Raw genomic sequence first — 26,622 nt, forward strand, 5'->3', positions numbered from 1 at the left:
TAACTTATCTTTAACAATGTAACGGATAAAATGGTATCTCATCCGTATATGCTTCGACTTTGAATGAAAAGCCGAATTTTTAGCAAGAAAAATTACACTTTGACTGTCACTATGCAGAATACCCATCTTCTGCCTCTTACCCAATTCATCCAAGAAGCTGTGTAGCCAAATCATCTCCTTTGTAGCTTTAGTCATTGCAACATACTTAACTTCTATAATAGACAAAGTAACAATATTTTCTAGATTTGAAGCTCAAGATATAGCTATACCACCCAGAGTAAATACAAACTCAGTAGTACTCTTTCTACTATCAATATCACTTGCTAAATCAGCATCTACATAACCCTGCAGTTTCAAACTTGCACCTGTGAAGAAAGGACATGTATCTGATGAACGTCTCAGATACCTTAGAATCCACTTGACTACCTCCTAACGCTACTTTCCTGGCCTACTCATGTATCTACTCACAACTGCCACTGCATATGCAATGTTTGGCATTTTACAGACCATAGCATACATCAAGCTGCTAATAGCTAAGGCATAGGGTACCTTGCTCATATGGTCCCTTTCTTCTTTTGTCTTCGGTGACTATTCTTTACTTAGTCTGAAATGACTACCCAAGGGTGTGCTCACTAGTTTAACTTCATTCGTATTGAACCTGCTGAGAATCTTTTTCACATACTCTATATGTGAAAGCTTTAATGTACCATTGGCCTTGTCTCTAGTGATTCTCATACCAAGGATTTGTTTTGCAGCACCCAAATCCTTCATTACAAATTGTTTTGACAACTACTTCAAATTATTAATCTCCTCAATACAAGACCCTGCAATGAGCATATTATTCACATACAGTAGTTAAATGATATAAAAGTTGTCAAAGAACTTAACATAGCAACAACAATTAGCTCGAGATCCCTTGAACCCAGTTCTATACATAAAACTATCAAATTTCTTGTACCACTGTCTTGGAGCTTGTCTTAGGCTATTCAAGATCTTTCTCAGTTTGCAGACTAGACTCTTTTGTCTCTGATCAACAAACATTTCTAGCTGACTACGTAAATGTCTTCCTCCAAATCACCATGAAGGAATGTCGTTTTCACATCCAACTGTTCAAAATTTGGATTCTCTATAGTCATCATTCCTAGTACCAGTCTAATTGTTGACATCTTTACAACTAGAGAAAATATTTCTGAGTAATCAATGCCTTTCTTCTACTAGAACCCTTTAACAACTAATTTGGCCTTGTAGCACTTACTACCATTATGCTCATTCTTTATCTATATATCCACCATTGTGCAAAGTCTTCTTTCCTTCTGGCAATTCAATCAGTTCCCATGTTTGATTTCCCAACAAAGAATTCATCACATCCTTCATGGCTAACTCCTACTTGCTTGAAATTTCATCTTGCAAGCTTCATCATAACACTCTAACATACCACCATCAGTCAACAGGAGATAATTTAGAGCGGGTGAATAACGGTGTGGAGGTCTAATGATCCAGGAAGATTTACAAACTTTAGCTATAGGTATACTCTGGTCTACCTGTGAATTCACATTCTCCTTATCTTTTTCACCCCTTTTTTAGACAATATTCTCAATCAATTCCTCTAAGTTAACAAACTTAGATTTCTTTTAATCTATCTCTATAACATCTAGCATTATAGTTGATTTATTCTTGTACATAACCTATTTATAAAATATTACATTTCTACTTTTGATAATTTTTTGATTTTATTCATCCCAAAACCGGTAACCAAATTTATCATCACCATAGCCAATTAAAAAAAAAAAAAAAACATATTTTAGACTTTGCATCAAGTTTACTATGAGCATCAGAATCAATATGAACATAAGAACCACAACCAAACAATTTTAAATGGGAAAACTTTACCTCTTTACTGCTCTAAACCTCTTCAGGAACTCTGAATTCTATGGGAACTGATAGTCCTTGGTTTATCAAGTATGCTGTAGTATTAACAACATCAGCCCTGAAAATTTTTTGTAATCCAGCATGCAACCTCATACTCCTAGCATTCTCATTGAGAGTTCTATTCATGTGCTCAGCCACACCATTTTGCTGCTGTGTCCCAAAAATGGTCTTCTTCATCCTAATTTCATGTGCAGCACAATACTCATTAAACCCTCCATCTATGTACTCTCCTCCATTATTTGACCTCAAACATTTTACTTACAAATTTGTTTTTGTCTCAACCATGGCCTTTCACTTCTTAAAAGTCATAAATACATCAAATTTATTTTTCAAGAAAATAAACTCATACTTTTCTACTTGAGTCATCAATGAAAGTGATGTAATACCTTGAACCTCAAAGGGATGCAATTGAAGAAGGCCTCCACAAACTAACTCTAATTTTCCAGCCTTAGGTGTCCTACTAGTTTTCAAGAAGCTCACCCTTTTCTGCTTTCCTAAGATTAGGTCTGGTCACGGGTAGACATGGCAATACGGGTCAGAATTTTCTGACCCGACTTGACCCGAAAAATACCTGACCCGAACTCAATTTTTTTGACCTGAAGCAAAAACAGGTTGACCCGTGACCTAACCTAACCCAGATAACCATGACTCAACTCGTTAAAAAAAATCGCTAAAAAAAATATTTAAATTACATCCAAATACTAGGTGCATAAAGCATAAAGTACCAAAACTAATAATCAATATATTATAGATATAAAGTTATAAACAATTAAAATTGTTGTCAAGACATAACATGAGAGAATTACTATTTAAGCTTCATCACAACCAATAAGAGCTAGCTTTAGTGCTTGACATGAGACAAGACAACACGTTACACAAGGCTGTCAAGAGTCAAGACAACCATTAAAAAAAAAAAAATCTCATTCAATACTAGCTGTAGTCTATTGTCCAAAGCCAAAGGCACAAACAATGCACAAACCTACGTGACAAAGCAGTTAATAACTCAGTCCAGTTCAATTCCTCTACTCTTTCTCTTGCACCTCCAACCTCTGCCTTTTAGTTGAAAAGATTGTAATGTTGTGTGGTATTATTTTTCATTGCAATTTTTTTTAATGATTAGGAATTTGATCATTATGAAAGTGGTCATGGTGCCAAAATTTATTAAAAAAAAAAAAAAATCTCAGTTGGACTTGTATTTAGAAGAGCCTAGACTTAACAAAAAGCAAAATTTAAAGTTGGAAGTTCTCTCTTGGTGGAAAGAGCATTACAATCGGTTTCCAGAGCTCTCTTTAATGGCATGGGATCTCATGCGCATTTCAATAACCATTGTTGCTTCTGAATCAAGTTTTAGCACTGGGAAAAAAATTCTTACTCTGTATCGATCACGTCTTTTACCTGAGAATGTGGAAATTACGTTGTGTACTAAAAGTTAGCTATATGGATTTTAAGGTAATTTAATTTTTTTTTATAGTCATAATTATACAATTTTAATTCTTTATTGATTTGCTTTCATGGTACATTAAGTTATATTAAAATATTGTATTGTAGATGAAGATGTTGACGAAATTGGCCAACTTGAGCTACAATTTGCAAGTATGCATATTTGCAGTGCTGAATCTACTATCAACAGATTTGTTTTACAGCATGAAAAGATTCTATCAAGTGCCAAGGGTGCTCTCATGCCTTTGCATGTGGTAGCAATGTAGTCCTGTAGCTTGACCTTACAGGAGTTGAAGTGACCTCCGGGTGTGAGGTCGTGTGAGTATCTGTGTATCCCAACAGGTAACCAGAGTAAGAAAGGTTTGTAAGTTTTAGACTGTGTATTTAGAAAAAAAAAAAAAAAAATCTTATGGTGAAGGACCTTGAGAAATGTGGAGTAAGCTTTCGTTTACGGAGGCAGAAGACAAAGATATAGCTCTTGGAAGAAACTGCACTAAAGCTGCAAGGGCTATAGGAAGGAACTATGTGGTAATGAAGATACACAACACCAGAAGTGTAAGTCTGGATGTGTTGAGGAAGAACATGAGAATGTTATGGAAAACCAACAAGGGAGTTCAGATTTCAGAAATTGAGGATGACCTCTTTCTTGTAGAGTTTGGTGATGGAAAGGATAAACAAAAGATCTTAGATACGTGTCCATGGAGTTTTGAAAAGCAGTTAGTCCTCATGCAAGAGTTTGAGGGAAAGCAGATTCCTAAGGATATTGTCGTGAAGTGGGTGCCTTTCTAGATTCAAATCTTCCACCTTCCGCTAAAGAGCAGAACAAAGGAAGCAGGTTGGACTATTGGATCAAAGATAGGGGAGGTTTTGGAGGTCGATGTACCAGATTCAGGGGTGCAATGGAGCAAGTTTCTACGAGTACAAGTCCGTATGGATGTCACAAAAAAAATTGATCTGAGGAAAGAAAATAAATATCGAGGGTGGAGAGAGCAAATGGGTGTTTTTAAAGTTTGAGAGAATACCTAATTTTTGCTATGGTTGTGGGTTGCTAAACCATGCCATTAAGGACTGTTCTGAAGGGTAGGCAGAGAAGAGCAAGTTGGAAGAAAGTAATATGCAATACGGTGCTTGGTTGAGAGGGAAACCATGGAGGAAGAATGGATGGGATATAGCCCAAGGTGGATCGGGGAAAGGGTTCGTCGCACGTTCAACGCCCACCGGAGCTTTCCTGAAAAAGCAATCGGAGTTGACCGAAACGGAGAACACAAGTGACGGAAGGGAAGGAGATCACGTGCAGTTGATCTCAAACATCAAACACAATATTTCTCTAGGAGAAAGGTCAATGTCAAAGGAGCAGAGGGGTGAGGGGGATGGCTTACACGAATTGGGTATAGTCAAGGGAGGACTAGGAAAGTGTGAAGAGAGGGTAGCCCAAAGTAGTGAAAAAGCATCGGGCTTGCAAGGATCCCAGGCTGCAAAAGAAGCAGAGATGCAGTGGGAAGCCTTCGAGGCACCAAAAGGCGAGCCTAAAGTTGAATTCAATCAGGTGCTAAGTTCTCCCACTACGGTCGCTAAGGTGAAGGAGGGTGAGTCCAAGCCCGAGCTGGACCCACTGGCTATGACGTATGATCCAATAGTGGGCTGGGTTACAGAAAAGTTAGGCCCATCAAGCAAACATTGGAAAAGGCTTGCAAGGGGTGAAAAACCAAGTGAGGCCATGATAACCTTAAGCCCAATTAAACAAAAAAGGGAAGCTCCAACTCCTTTGTCTAAACTTGATCCTAATGTATTAGAGCTGAAATGCAGGAGAGGAAAAAGCAAAGCAAAAGAAGAAACAGAGAATGACCAAACGGTTGGCGAAGTGGCGATGGCTGCGAGGCAGCACCGCCAAGCCCAATGACGCTCCTAGCGTGGAATTTCCAGGGTTTGGGGTCGACCCTGTTAGTTCGTATACTCACCGCTGAAGTGAAGGCGACGGACCCAACGCTAGTTTTCCTAGCTAAAACGAAAGCCAGCGTAAAGCGTATCAAAGGTATTCAGCAGAAACTTGAGTACTCCCAGGGGATTATTGTTCCAAGTGATGGTCGGAGTGGTGGATTAGCTTTATTATGGAAGGAAGGGACTGATATTTCCTTTAAGAGTTGTTGGAACTCCCATACAGACATGATAGTTCGTGGGTCGTCTTCCTCAGAGGATTGGCGTGCAACTAGGTTTTACGGACACCCTGATGCTACTAAAAGGTATATTTCTTGGCAACTCCTTGACTCTCTTTATGCTCAATATAAATTGCCCTGGGTTGTTTTTGGAGATTTTAATGAAATTATGTACTCAAATGAGAAATTGGGTGGTGCAGAAAGGGAGGCAAAGTAGATGGAGATTTTTAGAGATAGTTTAAATAGATGTGGTTTAGTTGATCTGGGGTTTGTGGGGTAGAAATTCACGTGGTGTAACGGAAGGTGTGGTGACAGCAGAACAAAACTTAGGCTCGATAGGATGGTGGCCAATGAAGACTGGGTGAGGCGTTTCCCTGAGGTGAGAGTTTTTCACTATGCAATGTCTATTTCGGACCACTCCCTTGTTAAACTGTGCCTACACAAAGGGTGGAATCAGGTGAAGCCAAAGAAGAGGTTCATGTTTGAGACTATATGGACAAGGGATAATAGATGCAGAGAGGTGGTGGAGATGGCTTGGGATTCAGTTAGTGGGAATGCAGAGCTTGAACTTGCAGATAGACTGAGGAGGTGTAAGGAAAACCTTTAGGGATGGAATTGGCGAGAGTTTGGGAGCGTAAAGCACACTATCAAGCAAAAGTAGGAGAAACTCCAACACTTGGAGTCCTTAAATAGCTTCCATGACAAGGCAGAGGAGATCCAAAAATTGAAAACTAATATCAACGAGGCATTGACTAGGGAGGAGATAATGTGGAGTCAGAGGTCAAGAGCTATGTGGATCAAATGGGGGGGATCGTAATACGAAGTTTTTTCATGCTACTGCTAGTCAAAGACGGAAGAGAAATAGCATTTTGGGCTTAAAGGATTCAAGTGGAACATCGCAGGAAGACCCAGGGAGTGTTGAAGGTATTATTTTAGGCTATTTTGCCTCCATTTTAAAATCAAACCAGCCATCAAATTTTGAAGCAAGCCTTAGTGCTATACAGCCCAGAGTGACTCCGTCCATGAATACATCCCTAACTGCTGAATTTAGAGCAGAAGAGATTTGGAATGCCCTTCACCAGATGCACCTAACAAAATCTCCAGGCCCAAAAGGGGTGTCTCCAATTTTTTACCAAAAATACAGGGATTAAGTAGGGCTGAAAGTCATTGAATGTGTTTTAAAAACCCTAAATTCGGGTGTGATGCCTAGTGTACTCAATGAAACATTCATCTGCCTCATTCCAAAGGTTAAATCTCTCCAACAAATCACTGAGTACCACCCTATTAGTCTATGTAATGTGAGTTATAAAATAATCTCCGAAGTTGTTGTAAATTGATTGAAAAGAATTCTTGCAGAAGTGGTTAACGAGTCCCAGAATGCCTTTGTTCCGGAAGGCTAATTTCAGACAGTCTAATGGTGGCTTTTGAAACCATGCACTGCATAAATGGAAGGAGAAAAGGTAAGGATCCTTTGATGGCCCTAAAGCTAGATATGAGCAAAGCTTACGATAAGGTGGAATGGCTGTATTTGGAAGTTATAATGTGAAGATTGGGGTTCAGTGAGAGATGGATCTCTCTTATGTTGATGTGTATTAGCACTGTCACTTATTTAGTCTTAATCAATGGAGAGGCCAAAGGTAGTATTGTTCCTTCGAAGGGGTTAAGGCAAGGAGACCCAATTTCTCCCTATCTATTCTTGTTATATGCTGAGGGACTTTCTGCCATGTTAAGGAAAGAAGAAGAGCAAGGACATATCCGAGGAGTTGCTGTATGTAGAGGTGCTCCACAAATATCTCACCTATTTTTTGCGGACGATAACATTATTTTTTGCTGAGCAATAGTGAATGAAGGTACTAGGGTGCTTAAAGTGCTAGAGGCATATGAAGCCAAATCAGGGCAGCAAATAAACAAGGAAAAAACTTCCTTATTTTTCAGCAAGAACACCAAGTGCGAAACCCAAGATCAAGTGAAGCAAATTTTCGGAGCTCATGTTATCCAACACCATGAAAAGTACCTTGGCTTGCCCCCTTTAGTAGGGAAAGGCAAAAGGAAGGCTTTTAATCGCATTAAGGACCAAGTGGGAAGGAAAATTGCCAGATGGAAGGGTAGATTGCTATCAAGTGTGGGGAGGGAAATTCTAATCAAGGTGGTGGCCCAAGCAACCCCTACATACACAATGAGTTGCTTCAAGCTTCCAGACTCACTTTGCAAAGACTTAAACTCTATGATGAGCAGCTTTTGGTGGGGGTAGAAGAATAAAGAAAGGAAATTGGCATAGGTTGCATGGGAGAAGCTTTGTATGCCAAAGGAGGAGGGTGGTTTGGGCTTTAAGGACATTTAATCTTGCCCTTCTAGCAAAACAAGGGTGGAGAATCCAACAAAACACCAACTCTCTAGCCCATAAGGTGTTTAAGGCGAAGTGTTTCGTGGATAGAACCTTTAAGGAAGCTCAATTAGGAAGGAGACCATCCTATATTTGGCGGAGCATTATGGCGTGAAGCTGGGATCCAGGTGGCTTATTGGAAATGGGTAGCACGTTGACATTTGGAAGGACAGGAGGATACCCACTCCGGATTCCTTCAAACTGGTCAGCCTAAGGGTCCATTTAGATTCTGATAAGGTGGCTTGCCTGTTAGATGCTTCTACAGGGTCGTGGGATGTTGATAAAGTGAGACATTCCTTCCTTCCTTATGAAGCCGAGGCTATTCTTGGGATATCCATTAGCCCTCGCCGCTTGAATGACTCCTTAATCTAGGCATGGACCAAAAATGACAAATTCTCGGTAAAAAGTGCTTATAAGGTGGCCCAAAAATGGTTGAAGAAGCGTAGCACCAAGGTGGATGAGGGGGGAACCTCTGACAGATCATGGATGCAATCTCTTTGGAAAATGATTTGGAATCTAAAATGTCCGAACAAGATTAAACAATTTATGTGGTGCTCTTGCAAAAATATTCTTCTGACAAAACAATGTTTAAAGTCTAGAGGAATAAGCATAGAGGACTGTTGTGACCAATGTGGCTTAAGCGAATCCTCGGGGCATGTGTTGTGGGGTTGCAAGTTTGCATTGAAGGTGTGGAGTGAATCAAGACTAAAATTACCTTCCCTCCCTATTTAGATGCAGGAGTTTATTGAAGTCGTTTGGGAGATCAAGGAGAGAAAGCCTGACATTGACTGGGAATCCTTTGCTGTCACGGCATGGAGCTTATGGAATCACAGGAATGCAGTCAAGCATGGAGGGAATGGTAAAATAGCAATTAGACTTACAAAGGAAATAGCAGATTATTTGAAAGAAATCAGGCAGGACAATGTCAACCCCGGTAGGCCTCAAGGTGCTTCCTTCCCTCATTGGTCCCCTCCTAGAAATGGCTGGTACAAAGTTAATGCAGATGGTGCAGTATTTTAAAATATTGGATGCTGTGGTATTGGGATTGTTATTAGAAATGATGAAGGTCTTTTGATGGGGGCTTTAAGCAAACGGGTCAAACTGCCTCTGAAAGCTCAAGAGTTAGAAGCCTGGGCTGTGTAAGAGGGAGTTTTGCTGGCTTGGGACTTAGGGCTGAGGGAGATCGAGATTGAAAGTGACTCGCAGGTGGTGGTATCAGCTTTGTTGAACCTGGATGCTATTCCATGGGCCATATCCAAAGTGATCGAAGGAGTTTTGCTGAGTCTTCGCTGCTTCAAGGCATGGAGGGCTGTTCATGTGCACAGGAAGGGGAATGCAGCAGCACATATAATGGCTAGGAAGGCTAGGTCTGTGTCTAATTATGTCATTTGGTTTGAGGATACCCCACCCAATATAGCTAAACAAGTTCTCAAAGATGTATCCAATCTGTGTGATGGTTCAGTTTAATGAAAATATTTCCAAGTTGATTATCCAAAAAAAAGAATATGCTATCAACGTTGAGTAGATTGAGATTGAGGTGTAATTCTTATAAAATATTTACTTATTCTTCTTCATTTAATATGTTATGTTTATTTTTAATCTTTTTTTGTTTAGTTTATCTTTCTAAGTAATCTAACTTTACAAATATTTTAAATGCAACAAGAACATGTGCATTTAAGAAAACCGATTACTTGCTACTTTTCTGGCTTACTTGTTTTGTTTGTTTGAAGATCTTTTTTTTTTTTTTTTCAAATATAAACTTGTAATTATATGCATTTTGACAGTGAACTATTAACATTGAAGACGTTTTTTATCATGAATTTATGACTATAAATAATTTGTCATGTTCAAAACTGTTAGAATAGGTAGGATATTAACAAGTGACATTAAGTGCAATTCATTTGCTTAATTAATTTTATTCATTCTCTCTAAATAGGTTGTCATTGATTTCTTTTTGTAATTGAAAAAAAAAACTTGTTTGAAATATACTGGTCAACCGACCCGACCCACAACTCGATTGAGCTGTAACCCGATTGACCCGTTTAAAAATGACTCGTTTTGACCCACGACCCATTTGACCCGCAAACCCGATTGACATGACCTACCCGTTTTGCCACGTCTATTCACGAGTCGGGTTGAGTTATAGAAAATGTGACCCATATTCGACCAAACATACGGGTCAAACCTGGTGGTTTGGGTCGTTGGTTGAGCAGGTCGGATTCATCGGTTATATGGGTTTGGGCTTTGAATTGGGCCAATTTTGTGAATTTGCATGAATTTTTTTTAACTCTATTTTTGACAAGCCTTTTCGGCCCAAATTAATGGGCATACTTTTGACAAAGATTTATATATTTTTGAACCTTGTATATATATCAAATGGGCCTCTTTTTACATCATTTATTTCAAATTGGGACTTCAAGCTCAGCTTGTATGCCACTACACAACTTTGAATCTTTTGGGCCTCTAGGCCTTATCAATCCAAATTTAATGTTTCTAGCTCCCACATATAAACAAGTAATGACAACAAATATAGTAAATAACTCGTAAAAACCTAGGCAAAATAGCAAATAAATAAAAACACACATAATATCACTTTTTAACCACCTATTAAAACCACAGAATACAAGAAATATTTTTCAAAATGCCTTAACCTTAAGACCTGGGTAGTACCTTAAAAATTCAAAAACAATTCAAGAATACTCAATAGTCTCATTGGCATAAAAGTCCATCTCAACCTATTAAACCTGCCAACCATTCCACACATGTAACACAAGCCAGCAAACAAATTCCAACAAATAAACCAATCACAATCACATCACAAGTATGGCAACAATAGATAATAAGAGCATCTTGCAATATTTTCATAGAGGCATAGAAGGCAGAAAGGCAGTTACTACAAGTGTGTAAGGCAGTAAATTATCAAGGTAGTAGTTAGTTATAATTAGTTACAATTATGAAATACCTAAGCATTTCCAAAAAATAGTTTTTCTAAAGCATTAAAGAACAACTACTCTATTCTCTATAGTTAAGTCCATGACTTATAGAGAAGAAAACCTATAAACTATTAAGTTTTCTTTCCTATAAGCAAGAGTTGATTTATAAGTTAGAAAAGCAATTTGTCCAAAAAGAGCTTCCAAAATGTATCCTAAAATCTGCCTCCTAAACAAAATGTGTCCTTCCTCCAACAAGGAAAGGGGTAAAAAGATATTTATCAATAATATATAAGGACAAGACCAAAAAATACAGAATAGTAGTAACCAAAATCAATAGAAAGGGCTGTAACCACACTCAATAGAAATAACAATAAGGGCAAAAACTTACCCGGTTAGTGACCAGTCATCAACACTAACTAAGATACCTTTGCTTAAGCTTGAACTTCCATCACCTACTACTGCTTGACTTATAACTTGAAAAGAAAAAGAAATGAGGGCTATTAGATAAAATTTCATTTGAATAAGACATATTTAATAGCACTTAATAGACAAAATTTTGGAAGTTAAACATATTACCTAAATCATGAAATTCATCTTCCAAGGCCTCTACCTCATCCTTTTATTTGCAAAAAGAAATTGGAACCAACGCTTGAAGCTAGTTTTGAGCACAAATAAGATTTTGAACCATGAGAGGAGAGAGTGAACTCCAAAATGGATCAAGTATGCGTCCTCTAGTACTAAACACTAACTTAGAAGCAACTATAGAAACAAGTCTAACTAGCACATCCCTAGCTGTTTTGGAAAGCACTTGATACCTATTTGAATTGGCCTTCCACCACCCCAATATCTCAAATTTCACATCCCTTCTACTTTCACAATTTTTAGCCAAATATTTGTCAATCTTATTGCTACACCTATGGACTGCTCAACCTCTAAGAAACACTTGTATCTAGAATTAACCATCGCATATGGATCGGTACAACCAATTGAATCACCTTCTATGTGTCTCCTCTCACTCCCACTTGGTACTTTCACATTTGGTGGATCAACACAAAAGTAATAGTCATACAACTTGACCAAGGTACCCCTCACCAATTCAATCATCTCATCAGCCACTTCATCCTTATAAACTTCAGGAGAGAAAAAAGAAAAAGAAAAAAGAAACCCTCATATCTTTCTTGGATCAAGAACCATAGCCACATATAAAAGATGATTAATTTTATCATCTTTTCCCCAATACTTATCAAACTTAGATTCCATTTTAGTTCCATGTTTTTCAAAAGGTGGTTTTGAGATTTACTTAAATGGGAAATATTCTCTTGAATAACAAGCATCTCTTTAAAAAAGGTGTTTGAAGTAACATACAAAGAACCGGAGAACTTTTTTGTTGCACTGTAAAAAAGCTTTAAAAACCTACAAATGTCCTACAATTTTGGAAATCAATACCACTAGGAGAACCCATACCACCACTATTCCCCTTATTCATAAAGTATGAAGAATAACTATCATCCTTAAACTCCATTCGTATGAACACTTCCTAAAAATTTTAGTAGTTTCTAATATGAGGTAGGTAGAGTTCAACCTAGTTAGTACATCTAGACAAAGAAGAGACTTAGACTCAATACCTAAAATTTTAATTCCTATTTGGTGAGAATTTCACATACCTCACAGCTTCAAGCACCTTAGCAATAAATGTATCAATTTCTTTCAAACCATCCCCCACAATCAGATTTAGGATATGTGCACAACACCTTATGTGTAAGAACTCATGTTCTAAAACAGTCCCCTTCCAATTTTTAGTTACAGTTTGAAAAAACTTGATGGTGGCACCATTTGAGCTAGCATTGTCCACTATCAAAGTGAATATGCCATTAATACCCCACTCACGTAAACACACCTCAATCTTTCTACCTATAGTCTCCCCTTTATGGTCTTCAACTTGACAAAAATTCAGAATTGTTTTATGCAACTTCCAATCATCATCAATAAAATGACATGTGAGGAATATATAATTCAGATTTTGAATACTAGTCCATGTGTCTGTAGTAAGGCACACCCTACGACCTTTCAAGGTCTCCCTTAGTTTCTCTCTCTCTCAATACCATAAATGCCAATCACATCCCTAGCCACAATTTGATGAGATGGGATATCCCTAATTCGCAACTTAGGTTGTAAGGTTGTCGAATATCTTTGAAACTCATACCCTTCAACAAACCTAAAAGGTAACTCATCTATTATAATCATTTCAACAAGTGTCTTTTTAGAAGTGTCAACAGTAAATGTTATTGGAACAAGCTAAAACCCTTCCCCCAATCCATTTTGGGTTCAAATGCTAAGGTTTGTTGCCCTTTAAGTGCATCTCTATTAAACTTCTTAACACAAATTGGCACATGATTCAATAAATTAGTTGTATTATGCCCTTTACTATTAGCAAGATAAGTTTTTTGGCAATATTTGCAAACAGCCTTAAAATGACCCTCACTAATCTCTATTTTTTTTCAAAATGGTTCAAAGCAGTAGACTTTTTCCTATTATTATCACAACCAGCAACTTTCTCATTCACCTTGCCTTTACCTTTAGGTGGAAGTTGGGGAATCTCAGCATTAGTTGGAGTGGTTGCAGGTTTAGTTAGGGTAGCAGGTGTTGTTTGGGAAGGGAGTGCATCACTAGAGGGTTCCATAAAATAAAGACAACAAATTTATGCATTAGCAAACTACCATAACAATGGTACTACTAACCTAGTAACAAGAACACACACACAAGTGACATAACAACAACAACAATAGGTCAATGCAACAACAAAAACAACGACAAAGTAACAAACAAGCAACAAGTTTTTTTTTTTTTTTTGGGATACCAGCAAACAACAAGTTAAAAGAGAAACAACAGAAGATAAATTATACCTTAGATAACCTTTAGTTGTTACGGATTTGACCGTGAAGAGGAAGCAAAAAGAGTAGCTTACTTGAACAAATTCAAATCTTGTACAAAATTTAGGTTTCAATTTTTTAAGTTAGGAAAACAAAATGAATTAAACAAATGAGAATAAAATACAATCAGATAAACAAAATAAAAATGTGTTAGGATTTCATCTTTTAAAATTAGGGGTTCGCCTTTTTTTTTTTTTTTTTTTTTTTTTTTTTTTTTTTTTTTTTTTTTTAACAATGAAGATAGAAGTATATATCATATTAAAAAAAAAGAAAAAAAAATAGGAAATAAAACTGGGCAAATACAAACAGAACCACCACACGGTCCCGGTCCAACCTACACAGGATAAAAACAAAGAAAAAGAACACAAACAAGCAAACTCAAATTAAGGGTTCATCTTTGACCTAACAAATCAAATCAAAACAATTAGGGTTTCATCTTTGAATCCAATCTCTTTGTCAGTTTTGGTCCTCTAATCTTTGAATCAAACAGAAAAGTATAGAAAGAGTGACTACACTGGATACTATGTTTTGTAGTGGAATCAAGCACATGCAACCCTATGGCAGTACGACTAAGCAATTTCTCATAACTATGTTCTTTAAGTTTTCAATAATTGGAACAAGATGATAAACCCATATCTCAAAATAGAGAAAAAGAGAGATGAAAAAGGAGTAAAATTCTGAAAGTCTGAAACTAAGAAGTTCAGACAAAGAGGTTGAGGAGACTTAACCCATGGTGGAAAGTGAGGCGAAGTAGTTTCATGTGTGGTGATGAGGCGGTTGCAGCAATAGTTAGGGTTCGGAGAGGAGTGTGGACTGTGGAGGGTGTGGAGTGAAGAGTTGAGACTAGAGAGACTTGAGATTGAGAGTAGAGAGCAGAAAGAATGGAGACTGATTTATGAGAGAGTGAGATACTGAGATGAGATTAAGGACTGAGGCTTTGTGTGTGGAACCGTGGAAGATTGAATTTCATTTCAGTTTTAGCCGTTCTAAACTTCTGATTTGATTTTGGCTTTATGTTTGTGTGTAAGTTTAGATAGCATGTAGCTCTCAATAAGTTAGTGACTCAGTGCTTTAGTCTTATCAAGTCTTCAGTCTTCATGTGTTCACCATAAAAGAATTGAAATTTAAAATATTTAAAAAAAAAAACTGAAACTTTTGGTCAGATCAGGTTATACGGGTTTTTAACCCCTTAACTTGTTACCCAAACCGAATATTCGATTTTTGTTAGAGAAGGACCAGAATTCGACCAACCATGAGCTTCGGGTCGACCCACTAGACTTTGGGTCGGTCAGATCGGTTGGTTTGGTTGGTTCCTTGACTCGCTAGATAGTCCTATCTAAGATACAGCTTTCACACATGTCAAAATTAATAGACTTCAGTTATGGTAGTTTCCCTTTTGACAATAGTATCTCAATCCCTTTCTCACTCATATGACCAAGTCTGTGGTGCCATAGGCTTGCTCCAGTCCCTGCTTCAGAAATTGCAACTCTCTTGGACTTGAGGTCATATATAGAGTACTAGTTTTGTTTTTTTTTGTTTTTTGTTTTTTTGTTTTTCACGAGCCAATACCATGGCTCCCTTTGTAACCTTTTAGTACCACAAACAAATAGTATTGCATGCATTTCATCATCAAGTTGTCCTATAGAAATCAAATTCCTCTTCAAGTCAAGAATATGTCGTACCTTTTATAGTGACCAGACAGATCCATTAGGCAGTAAAATTCAGACATCTCCCATATCCACAACATCCAAGGCTTCTCCATTAGCCAAATACACCTTACCAAAATCACCTTTAACATAGTTCTATACAATTTCTTGGTGTGGAGTGGTATGAAACGAAGTTCCTGAGTCCGAAACCCAATCATCAATTGGACTATCTATTGCAAGAAGTAGTGTATCATGTACATTTTTTGTTATAGCATTAGTAGAATCATCCCTATTCTTCTTCTTAAGACTTTTGTAGTGTCTCCTAAAGTGGCCAGCTTTGCCACATATTCAACATTGTACTTGTTGGCTAGATCTAGATTTACTTCCATTTCAATCGAAATTTCTAGATTTTGATCTGCCTCAGTTTGAATTTTTGTCATTTCCTCTACCCCTTGTCAAAAGGTTTAGGGCAGGACCAAATCTTGAGATTTCACTTGCATCTCTTCTATGAATCTCCTCAACTATAACTAAATCTCTAATGTCATTATACTTCAAATTTTCTTTTCTTGTAGAATTACTTACTGCCATTCTCATAACCTACCAACTGTTTGGCAAAGAAGCCAAAATAACTAGTGCATGGATCTCATCATCAAAATCAATTTCTACAAAAGACAATTGACTTGTGATGGTGTTAAATTCATTCAGATGTTGTGCTACTGATGCATTTTTTACCATCTTCAAATTAAATAGTTTCTTCATCAGATACACTTTGTTGTTTGTTGAAGGCTTTTCATACATACCAGACAAAGCTTTCATCAGATCTGTTGTGGTCTTCTCCTTCACAACATTATGTACAACAGACCTTGATAGAGTTAATCTATTAACTCCTAGTACATGTCTGGCAAGAAGAGTCCATTCATTATCTTTCATAGTTGCAGGTTTCTCCCCCAAAAGTAGATGCAACTTCTTCCCATAGAGGTAGTCCTCAATCTGCATCCTCCAAAATTCAAATTTTGTGCCATCGAATTTTTCTATTCCAAACGTCTTTCTTGTTCCCTCTACTAGTGCTCTCACTCAAACCTAACCCTAGGGTCTTATACTAGTTGACGGGGAATATTCACGAAATTCTCAGATCTATGGGATATAAAAATAGAGAAAAAAATGTGCCAAAGAAACAATTACACAAGATAATATTTATGTGATTCTGCAATTTGCCTACGTTTACGAAATTACAAGGATTTCACTATTCTCAAGAAAAAGTATAAGATGTAACAATACAATTTTCTCTCTCAAATACAACATAAAACCTAATCTCCAAAACAACAATTTTTCTATCCTGTGCACAGGATTCACAATGGGCTACAGAGGAAATAATATAGATTGGGAAGTGTTTTTGAAATATTTCATTTTAGTAGTAACTGCTCAGCTATGCAGAGCATAGTTTGTTTTTGATCCAATTTGTGACCGAACCTGATATGGAAGCATAAGCTACTTAATGATTTTAAATGAAATATTTTATTAGGTTTAGTCCATAGAGCAAAGGATTAAGCCGACAAGGATCGACTAAGAAGGTGACAAACATGAATGAGACTATTCTAGAAGCCCGCACTGCACTTCTACATAATCTCCACCGTGAATGAACTCATCTGCGCCAAACTTAAAACTTAGGCAATTCAGTTAACTCACTGACACAAGGTGACAAACTATGCGGCTTCAATGAAATTGGGCTCACAAATAAGGTTCTTCAATATTTAATCAACAGTGGTGGGATTTTCTGTTTTTGTCTATTATGGGAAGGCTCTTTAGATCTAATTTGTGTAGCAGTTTCTTAGATAGAAAATCGTAATGGCCAATTTGGGCTGAAGAGCAGTTTGTAACAAGAACTAAGAAAGTAAGAAGGATGTCAAAGGAAGAATTAAGAACAGAAGAGACATCAAATCAAAAAGATGTTCTTTGCTACAAGTTCTTATGCTTGCTGGCAGAAGAAAGTGCTTAAACTCAGATTCATTCCTTCATTAACCCTATCTTGCTGGTAGAAGGAATAGTTTTTTCTGTTCTTCTCGTTCACTCAGTTAACCTAATGAGGCTTCTATTAGGTTACTTAAATTTTTTGGTTCCAATAGCGAATCCGACAGTTTTGTTAGCTTAATTTGGTGCTTCCCAGTAGTGCAGAATTTGACTTGTCTTAGAAAATTGTGCCCCGAGCATATTAGTGAAAATACAAATTGGACGGCAAACAAAAATATTAAGTGATAACTGTGTAAATCAAAACGTTTTCACCTTAGATCTCTTAAATATGTGAATCATTATTTTTATTTATTATGGTAACATGTGAATTATTATTGTTATCACAATGACTTTCTTTTCCCCACTTGCTATTTTGCACATTGTGTTGAATACCCAGGACCCCCGAAATAGAAATGGGTTCCAAAGACTCCATTGGTATTATTTGCTACTTTTACATTATAGCAAGATGGTCTTGTTGCAAATGTATTCAGACTTTGAGCCTCCACATCTCTGAACTTGCCACTGTTATCGGTGTATCCAATATTTCGAAAAAAACTTGCTTTTCCACAACGTCCTTTACTGCCGAAATGGCCACTACCCATTTGAGTCCTTGTGTGATTACCATTCGGTTTCGAGTTGTAAACCTCTCCACCCCAATTAATTTTGGTAGCATTACTCGCTAAATAGTTGAAGATGGAGCCAGGCCAATACCCAAGTACCTGATCTTGCACTTGGAGCCACCAATTTCCATTCTCCTAAAGCATATAATAAGTTCAAGAATTTAGTGAGCAAGGCATGTACCCCAATATTATATGGACTACAAAATCTCCCCTAGGCAAAATTTGGTTATGATAGGAATTATATAATGGCTGAGTATGAAAACGGTTTTACGTACATAGAGTCAAAAGCATTTTCCCCGAAGTCTTGTCTTAGCATGTACATAAGCTATTTTAGAAAGAGTAATACTATGAAATAATTTTATTTAGAAAACTATAATAATATATATCGAACTAAGACCGTTTGATTTTTAATTCAGCTCATAATATTGTGCCACATTCGCATAAACTTTTGAGACAAATTTACTCGTCACTATTCTATTATATATTTTTCAATTCAATTAAATTTATATTTTATATTTAAATTGTTCATTAAAATATTACTACAACATAAATTCTTTAAATAGTAGAACAAGTATAAGTGCTTGTTGGATGTAGAATCACTAATACTATCACAGCAATACCTACAGTGACGAAATATTTCGTCACTAAAAATTTCAACTTTTAGTGACGAAATATTTCGTCACTATAGCTTAATTAAACATGCGCCAAAATTTCCCTCCGCTGGCGCCTATTTTTTAGATCACAATAGCGACGAAATTTATTTTTCGTCGCTAAATGTTATAATTTTTTTCACTTTTAGTGACGAAATTCATATTTCGTCACTAAAGCTGTATTTTTAGCGACGAAAAATATTTCCTCACTAATTTTCGTCGCTAAAAATACATTTTGTTGTAGTGTTTCTTCCATTCTCTGCAACCACTTCTGCTTCTGGAAGCTCTGCATCTTCTTTTCTGTGGCATGCCAGATTAGGACACCCATCAGACATGAAGCTTAAAGCTTTAGGTCATTCCATTCATTCTTTACAATTTTTCTATAATAAGGCTTGCCAGATTTGTCCTATGGCTAAGCTTAAACGATTACCATTCCCTTTCAATAATAAATTATGTGCTTGTGCTTTTGATTTAGTCCATATGGATGTTTGGGGACCTTATTAAATACCTACTTTAGATGGTTACAAGTATTTCTTGACAATTGTGGATGATGCAACCCGAGCCATTTGGCTATTTCTGATGAAATCCAAATCTGATGTTGGGTCTTTGTTTCAATCCTTTTATACTATGGTTTTCACACAATTTAGTCAAAACATTAAATCTATTAGAACTGACAATGCCAAAGAATTTCCTGCCATGTCTGATTCCCTTAGTTCACATGGCATTATCCACCAACATAGCTGTGTTTACACCCCACAACAGAATTCTGTTGTGGAGAGAAAACACCAGCATTTGCTCTCCATTGCCCGGGCATTACAGATTCAATCTCAAGTTCCTTTGCAATTTTGGGGTGATTGTGTGTTGACTGTCGCATATCTCATTAATAGACTTCCCTCTCCTTTGTTGCATGACAAAACACCTTTTGAGCTTTTATTCCATAAGCCTCCTGAGTATAACCACCTCAAAGTCTTTGGTTGTCTTTGTTTTGCATCTACAATTGCTCAAACTAGAAACAAATTCTCACCAAGGGCAAGAAGATGTGTTTTCCTTGGCTATCCTTGTAATGTCAAAGGTTATAAACTATATGATCTTGACAATCATGCTACCTTTGTCTCAAGGGATGTTGTTTTCCATCAATCTATTTTTCCTTATGTTTCTTCTTCCGCTAAATCTGTTTCTTCCAATGCTTTACCTCTGCCATGTCCTTTCCCCAGCTCCTCCCTTCCATGATGATCCAATTTTGTCCAACTTCAACACTACTTCTACTCTTACACCTTCTTCTATTATTCAAGTTCATCATGCTATTGATGAGGATTTCCTTGATGAGGTTCCAGAGGCCCCTCTTGACCCTATTGCAGATCCTCTTCCCCTTAGAAAGTCTACTAAACCTGTTAAGAGACCTTCTTACTTACAGGAGTTTCACTGCAATCAGGTTGCCTCTATTCAGCCACTGTCTTCCCAATCTGGTACTTCTCATCCACTTTCCTCTCATGTCTCATATCATCATCTTTCTCCATCATATAAGTCATTTTGTTGTGCCATTTCCTCCCTTGTTGAACCCAAGTTTTACTACCAAGCTGTGTCTGATCCCCAATGGCAAGCTGCCATGGCTACTGTAGTAGCAGCCCTTGAAGCTAATAATACTTGGACTTTGACACATTTGCCTGTTGGTAAGAAAGCCATTGGGTGCAAGTGGGTCTAGAAAATCAAGTATAAGGCTGATGGTTCTATTGAGAGATATAAAGCAAGGTTAGTGGCTAAGGGATTAACACAAAATGAGGGTATTGACTATTTTGAAACCTTCTCTCGAGTAGCAAAAATGGTGTCTGTCAAGGTTTTGCTTGCTATTGCTGCCATTAAGGGTTGGTTCCTTAGTCAATTAGATGTAAATAATGCTTTTCTTCATGGTGATTTGGATGAGGAGGTGTTTATGGCTATTCCACAAGGGTTTCACAGCTAGGGGGAGGTTGTTTGTAAACTAAATAAGTCCATCTATGGACTCAAGCAAGCTTCTAGGCAATGGTTTGCCAAATTCTCAAGCACCTTGATTCAGCTTGGTTTTATTCAATCCAAGGCTAATTATTCTTTGTTTACTAGGAGACATGGTGATATTTTCATGATTCTTTTGGTTTATGTAGGTGATGTTTTGATAGCTTGCAATGACAAGGCTGAAGTGGATAGATTTAAAGTCATGCTAGATGATAAGTTCAAACTTAAGGATTTGGGTGATTTGAAATATTTCCTTGGTTTGGAAGTTGCAAGATCAGACAAAGTAATTGCTCTTTGTCAAAGGAAATACACTCTTGAAGTACTCAATGATGCTGGATTGCTTGGCTGTAAGTCTGCTAAAACTCCTATGAAGCACAATTTGAAGTTAAGCAAGATTGAAGGGGAAGAGCTTAAAGATCCCAGCCATTACAGAAGACTTATGGGCAAGCTCTTGTACTTGACAATCACAAGACCTGACATTACATTTGCCGTCCATAAACTCAATCAGTTTATGTCTAAGCCAAGAAGACCACACCTGGATGCAGCACATAGAGTATTGCAGTATTTGAAAGGTGAACCAGGCAAAGGACTCATGTTTTCTTCGGGCACAGACTTGCATTTGAAAGCATTTGCAGATGCAGACTGGGCTGCATGTCCTGACACTAGGAGGTCAGTGACTGGCTATAGCATATTTATTGGTGATTCCTTGGTGTCTTGGAAGTCCAAGAAGCAGTCTATAGTATCAAAATCCTTAGCTGAAGTTGAGTACAGATCCATGGCAGTAGCAACATGTGAGATAGTGTGGATTTTGTACTTTCTTAAGGATATTGGAGTAAATCATGAGAAGGAAGCTTTGCTGTTCTATGACAATCAAGCTGCACTGCACATTGGCTCTAATCTAGTCTTCCATGAGAGGACAAAGCATATAGAAATAGACTGTTATGTGGTCAAGGATAAGGTGTTAGAGAAGGTGATTAAGCTGAACCATGTTAGATCAAATTGTCAATTGGCTGATATGCTCACCAAAGCTTTGAATCACAATCAGTTTTCGAATCTTACTAGCAAAATGAGAATGCTTAATATATATACACCTACTGCTCTTGAGGGGGAGTATCAGAGTTTAAGTACAAAGACCAAGATCAGTAGCAAGAGCAGAAGAGAAGCAAGCAACACAGAAGATCAAGCCCCTGTTCACAGAGTTGTTGATCCTATAATAGAGCATAAACAGCAAGCAGTTACAAGTGAAGAACAATGATTAGACGACTTGTAGTTTAGTGTATTTAGGAGTGTTCTTAAGTTTTAGCACATGTGATAGTTAGTTAGTACTGTAGCTGGCATGTGTGAGAGGTTGTTAGTTCTGGTATTTGGTTAGTTTTGTGTTCACACCTGTACAAATCAATGTATATATATCTCCGATGTAATTCTTTTGATTAATTAATGAGAATACAGTTTTTCAATTCTGTTTTATGATAACTAAGAAAGTAAGAAGGATGTCAAAGGAAGAATTAAGAACAGAAGAGACATCAAATCAAAAAGATGTTCTTTGCTACAAGTGCTTATGCTTGCTGGTAGAAGAAAGTGCTGAAACTCAGATTCATTCCTTCATTAACCCTATCTTGCTGGTAGAAGGAATAGTTTTTTCTGTTCTTCTCGTTCACTCAGTTAACCTAATGAGGCTTCTATTAGGTTACTTTTTTTTTTTTTTGGTTCCAATAGCGAATCCGACAGTTTTGTTAGCATAATTTGGTGCTTCCCAGTAGTGCAGAATTTGACTTGTCTTAGAAAATTGTGCCCCGAGCATATTAGTGAAAATATAATTAATTGGACAGCAAACAAAAATATTAAGTGATAACTGTGTAAATCAAAACGTTTTCAACCTTAGATCTCTTAAATATGTGAATTATTATATTTATTTATTATGGTAACATGTGAATTATTATTGTTATCACAATGACTTTCTTTTCCCCCACTTGCTATTTTGCACATTGTGTTGAATACCCAGGACCCCCGAAATAGAAATGGGTTCCAAAGACTCCATTGGTATTATTTGCTACTTTTACATTATAGCAAGATGGTCTTGTTGCAAATGTATTCAGACTTTGAGCCTCCACATCTCTGAACTTGCCACTGTTATCGGTGTATCCAATATTTCGAAAAAAACTTGCTTTTCCACAACGTCCTTTACTGCCGAAATGGCCACTACCCATTTGAGTCCTTGTGTGATTACCATTCGGTTCCGAGTTGTAAACCTCTCCACCCCAATTAATTTTGGTAGCATTACTCGCTAAATAGGTGAAGATGGAGCCAGGCCAATACCCAAGTACCTGATCTTGCACTTGGAGCCACCAATTTCCATTCTCCTAAAGCATATAATAAGTTCAAGAATTTAGTTAGCAAGGCATGTACCCCAATATTGTATGGACTACAAAATCTCCCCTAGGCAATGTCAGTTTTTTTTTGGTTATGATAGACATTATATAATGGCTGAGTATGAAAACGGTTTTACGTACATAGAGTCAAAAGCATTTTCCCCGAAGTCTTGTCTTAGCATGTACATAAGCTATTTTAGAAAGAGTAATACTATGAAATAATTTTATTTAGAAAACTATAATAATATATATCGAACTAAGACCGTTTGATTTTAATTCAGTTCATAATATTGTGCCACATTCGCATAAACTTTTGAGACAAATTTACTCGTCACTATTCTATTATATATTTTTCAATTCAATTAAATTTATATTTTATATTTAAATTGTTCATTAAAATATTACTACAACATAAATTCTTAACTCGTCACTATTCTATTATATATTTTTCAATTCAATTAAATTTATATTTTATATTTAAATTGTTCATTAAAATATTACTACAACATAAATTCTTAAAATAATAGAACAAGTATAAATGCTTGTTGGATGCAAAGAATAAGGATTGGGGTTCAAGTAAATCCTTGTAATGTGAATTGCATGTGATGGGATACATATTATCTTTCTATTAGTGGTTGAAGCCAAGCACTTTCCTAATTACATATACAAACACAATCATCATAAATGTATTATTTGAGGATGTGTAGTTGCATATAAAGATTTAATCATTATAAATTTTTATTAATAAAAACAATAATTATCAAATTTCATATTTAAGCACAAACAAAGAGGAATAGAAACCATATTATGTTAACCATTGAACACCCTTGGTCCAATGATCCCTTCACAAGTATCAGTGCTTATTGGGTGTATGGGGTAAGGGTCGGGGTTCAAGTTTCAAAGAGAAAGCTTCACAAACGTACATTTACACTCTATTTTTTTTTTGACATAAAATATTTGCAGAGGTAAAATATTTTACATGTAAAATATTTGCAAAAAAATATTTTCATTTTAAAGTGTTTGGCTATATTCGTGAAAATGCTATGTAAAATATTTTACATAAAATATTTTCATAAGTAAAATATTTTACATGAAAAATATTTGCAAGAAAATATTTTCATCTTATAGTATTTGACTATATACAGGAAAATGTTATGTAAAATATTTTCTAGTACTTGATACAAAGTAAAATGGAAGGGAAAAAAAAAACTATTATAATTTTAAAACATTTTCTTTAACATCCAACAAATAACATATCTTGGATAAATATAAATCATCCATAACATAGATAATACATCTATAATATAGATATATTTCTTCAAAGAATATATTCAATGCACCTGTAAACATATATATTTACGGACCTGTAAACATATAACATGAATAACGAAAAAACGCGCCCATCATGCTAAAAAAAATGACAAAGCATCATTCATAACACAGATATAATCCTAATAGCAGGAATATATATATTCAATGCACCTATAAACATAAATAACAAATCAACCCTAACATTTCTGTTCTTTGCATGACTTATTAACTAGTCATTTTTATAACTATTATCTTGGTAATTTTTATTGGAGTAATCTCATTTTCATATAACCCCTGCCAATATCATATATTCTCTTTAAAAAAAAAAAAAAAAAAAAAAAAAAAAAAAAAAAAAAAAAAAAAAAAAAACATTGAATGTCAATTTAGTAGTCATGAAAAAATTGTGAATTTGTTTTATGTTAGAATAACTATTAGGAAATAAATGTATGTATTACCTTGTAGATGGTTATCCCTACATCAAATGAAAGGGTAGCGTTGGAAACAGGTTCTAAGGAAGAACCAAGGACAAAATTTTGGTTTACTTGCACGAAACCAGGACATTCAAGATTGAAGCATCCTTCATTTTGGTAGCCATCGCTCTTAATTAGAAGAACAAGAATAAGTTAGTCCAATAAACACTTGCATGAAATATATCATTTACTAACTGCTGTTAAATGGTAAATTAAGGTAACTGTTTTGATTTATAAAACATGCACTTGATGATAGGGAATAAGCAAAATTAACTTACAGTCCAATATGTGAAAAGTCTTGTTTTGTTCTCACGAGAAGTAACCTGGAGCAAGGAAATGAAATGTTTATCAATTTATTAATTATATATACCGTAAATTCTTATTTTCAAAATTTATATCAATTTTCTTAGGTACATTTGAATAGCACAAGTTTCTAATCATATCAAAGATTTTAATTTTAATTCTCTAAAAGAAAAAGTTTTTGGTTTTAAACTTTCATTAGTTTTTGGTCATATCATGAGTTTTGTATCTTGTGTAATATGTCTAGTTTAACAACCAAAAAAATATAAATTTTAGTTTATTGATATTTAACCATTTTGTAACGAAAACCTTATTTTCACAAACTTACCCTCCATCCAGCTTCCACTGTGTTTAATTCTCCAGGAGGACCTGATGCAACCCATATTTGAGCAAGACTAAATTCTCCATAAGAAACAAAAGGGCTCCATACGTTTAGTGATGCTCGTGCTCCATAATATTCCCCACCCTCCAATTTGACAACGGCATACTAGCTAGTTCAAAACATCAATCTCATATGTAAGAAAGAATTTTTAATTTATAAATGAAATAAATTAATTTCCCTGTATTTCTTTTTCAATGCTTAATTCATCTTTTAGCGTTCATTTCTAATGATTGCATTTTTTATCATCAAACTAAGTCACCAATCGGTTTTTGGTGTAAGCAGGAATTGAACCATAAATCTCTTATTTAATTATCAAAATTTTTATAAGTTGAACTAACTGTAATTAGTTTAAAGAATACAAATATAACATAATTTTACATGTGTAAAAATATCATGTCATTTGATAAAAATGGATTATACCTCACGACCACTGGAATCATAAAAGCTATGATTAAGTTGTGTTCTTCTATGTGGTATCCATTCATCTTCTTGTATTTGTCTTATGGGAACTGTTCCTTCTGGACATTGTCCATTTTTATGCCAATTTTGAGATAGCTCAGCTTGATATGAATTCTCCTTTGGACCACTTGGGATTGAGTTGGGTTTCATCTGATCAACCAAAGTCAAATTACTAGTTTTAGACAACGGCATACTAGCTAGTTCAAAACATCAATCTTATATGTAAGAAACAATTTTTAATTTATAAATGAAATAAATTAATTTCCCTGTATTTTTTTTTTGTTTTTTTCAATGCTTAATTCATCTTCTAGCATTCATTTCTAATGATTGCACTCTTTATCATCAAACTAAGTCACCAATCAGTTTTTGGTATAAGTAAAAATTGAACTATAAATCTCTTATTTAATTATCAAAGTTTTTACAAATTGAACCAACTGGAATCCACAATTCAACTGTAACTAGTTTAAAGAATACAAATATAACATAATTTTACATGCGTAAAAATATCATGTCATTTGATAAAAATGGATTATACCTCACGACCACTGGAATCATAAAAGCTATGATTAAGTTGTGTTCTTCTATGTGGTATCCATTCATCTTCTTGTGTTCGTCTTATGGGAACTGTTCCTTCTGGACATTGTCCATTTT

At 35.9% G+C, this 26,622-nt stretch overlaps 2 protein-coding genes across 2 annotated transcripts; one reads left to right on the top strand and one right to left on the bottom strand.

The window, feature by feature from the left end:
* Positions 1 to 20,510: 20,510 nt before the first annotated feature.
* Positions 20,511 to 21,935, top strand: LOC111988409 (uncharacterized mitochondrial protein AtMg00810-like). The gene is made up of 2 exons (XM_024020199.1): positions 20,511 to 20,598; positions 20,830 to 21,935. Exons 1-2 carry the CDS (start codon positions 20,511 to 20,513, stop codon positions 21,933 to 21,935), a joined length of 1,194 nt encoding a protein of 397 aa, XP_023875967.1.
* Positions 21,936 to 22,488: 553 nt separating this feature from the next.
* Positions 22,489 to 26,145, bottom strand: LOC136062114 (protein neprosin-like). Its single transcript, XM_065760804.1, has 5 exons — positions 25,933 to 26,145; positions 25,459 to 25,617; positions 25,109 to 25,153; positions 24,816 to 24,959; positions 22,489 to 23,040 (listed from the first exon to the last, which is right to left on the bottom strand). Exons 1-5 carry the CDS (start codon positions 26,119 to 26,121, stop codon positions 22,654 to 22,656), a joined length of 924 nt encoding a protein of 307 aa, XP_065616876.1. The 5' UTR covers positions 26,122 to 26,145; the 3' UTR covers positions 22,489 to 22,653.
* Positions 26,146 to 26,622: the final 477 nt, after the last annotated feature.

This window comes from Quercus suber, unplaced genomic scaffold (assembly GCF_002906115.3).
Source record: "Quercus suber isolate HL8 unplaced genomic scaffold, Cork oak 2.0 scaffold_382, whole genome shotgun sequence".
In the NCBI taxonomy this organism is placed as follows: Eukaryota; Viridiplantae; Streptophyta; class Magnoliopsida; order Fagales; family Fagaceae; genus Quercus; species Quercus suber.

Excerpts from the sequence above, each read along its gene's own strand:
- LOC111988409 (XM_024020199.1), top strand. The coding sequence starts at position 20,511 with ATGGTGTCTGTCAAGGTTTTGCTTGCTATTGCTGCCATTAAGGGTTGG. Across the intron at positions 20,599-20,829 it reads AAATAATGCTTTTCTTCATG|GTGATGTTTTGATAGCTTGC; the intron begins GTGATTTGGATG and ends TGGTTTATGTAG.
- LOC136062114 (XM_065760804.1), bottom strand. The coding sequence starts at position 26,121 with ATGAAACCCAACTCAATCCCAAGTGGTCCAAAGGAGAATTCATATCAA. Across the intron at positions 24,960-25,108 it reads GACTTTTCACATATTGGACT|AGCGATGGCTACCAAAATGA; the intron begins GTAAGTTAATTT and ends CTTCTAATTAAG. Across the intron at positions 23,041-24,815 it reads TAGGGATAACCATCTACAAG|GAGAATGGAAATTGGTGGCT; the intron begins GTAATACATACA and ends TATATGCTTTAG.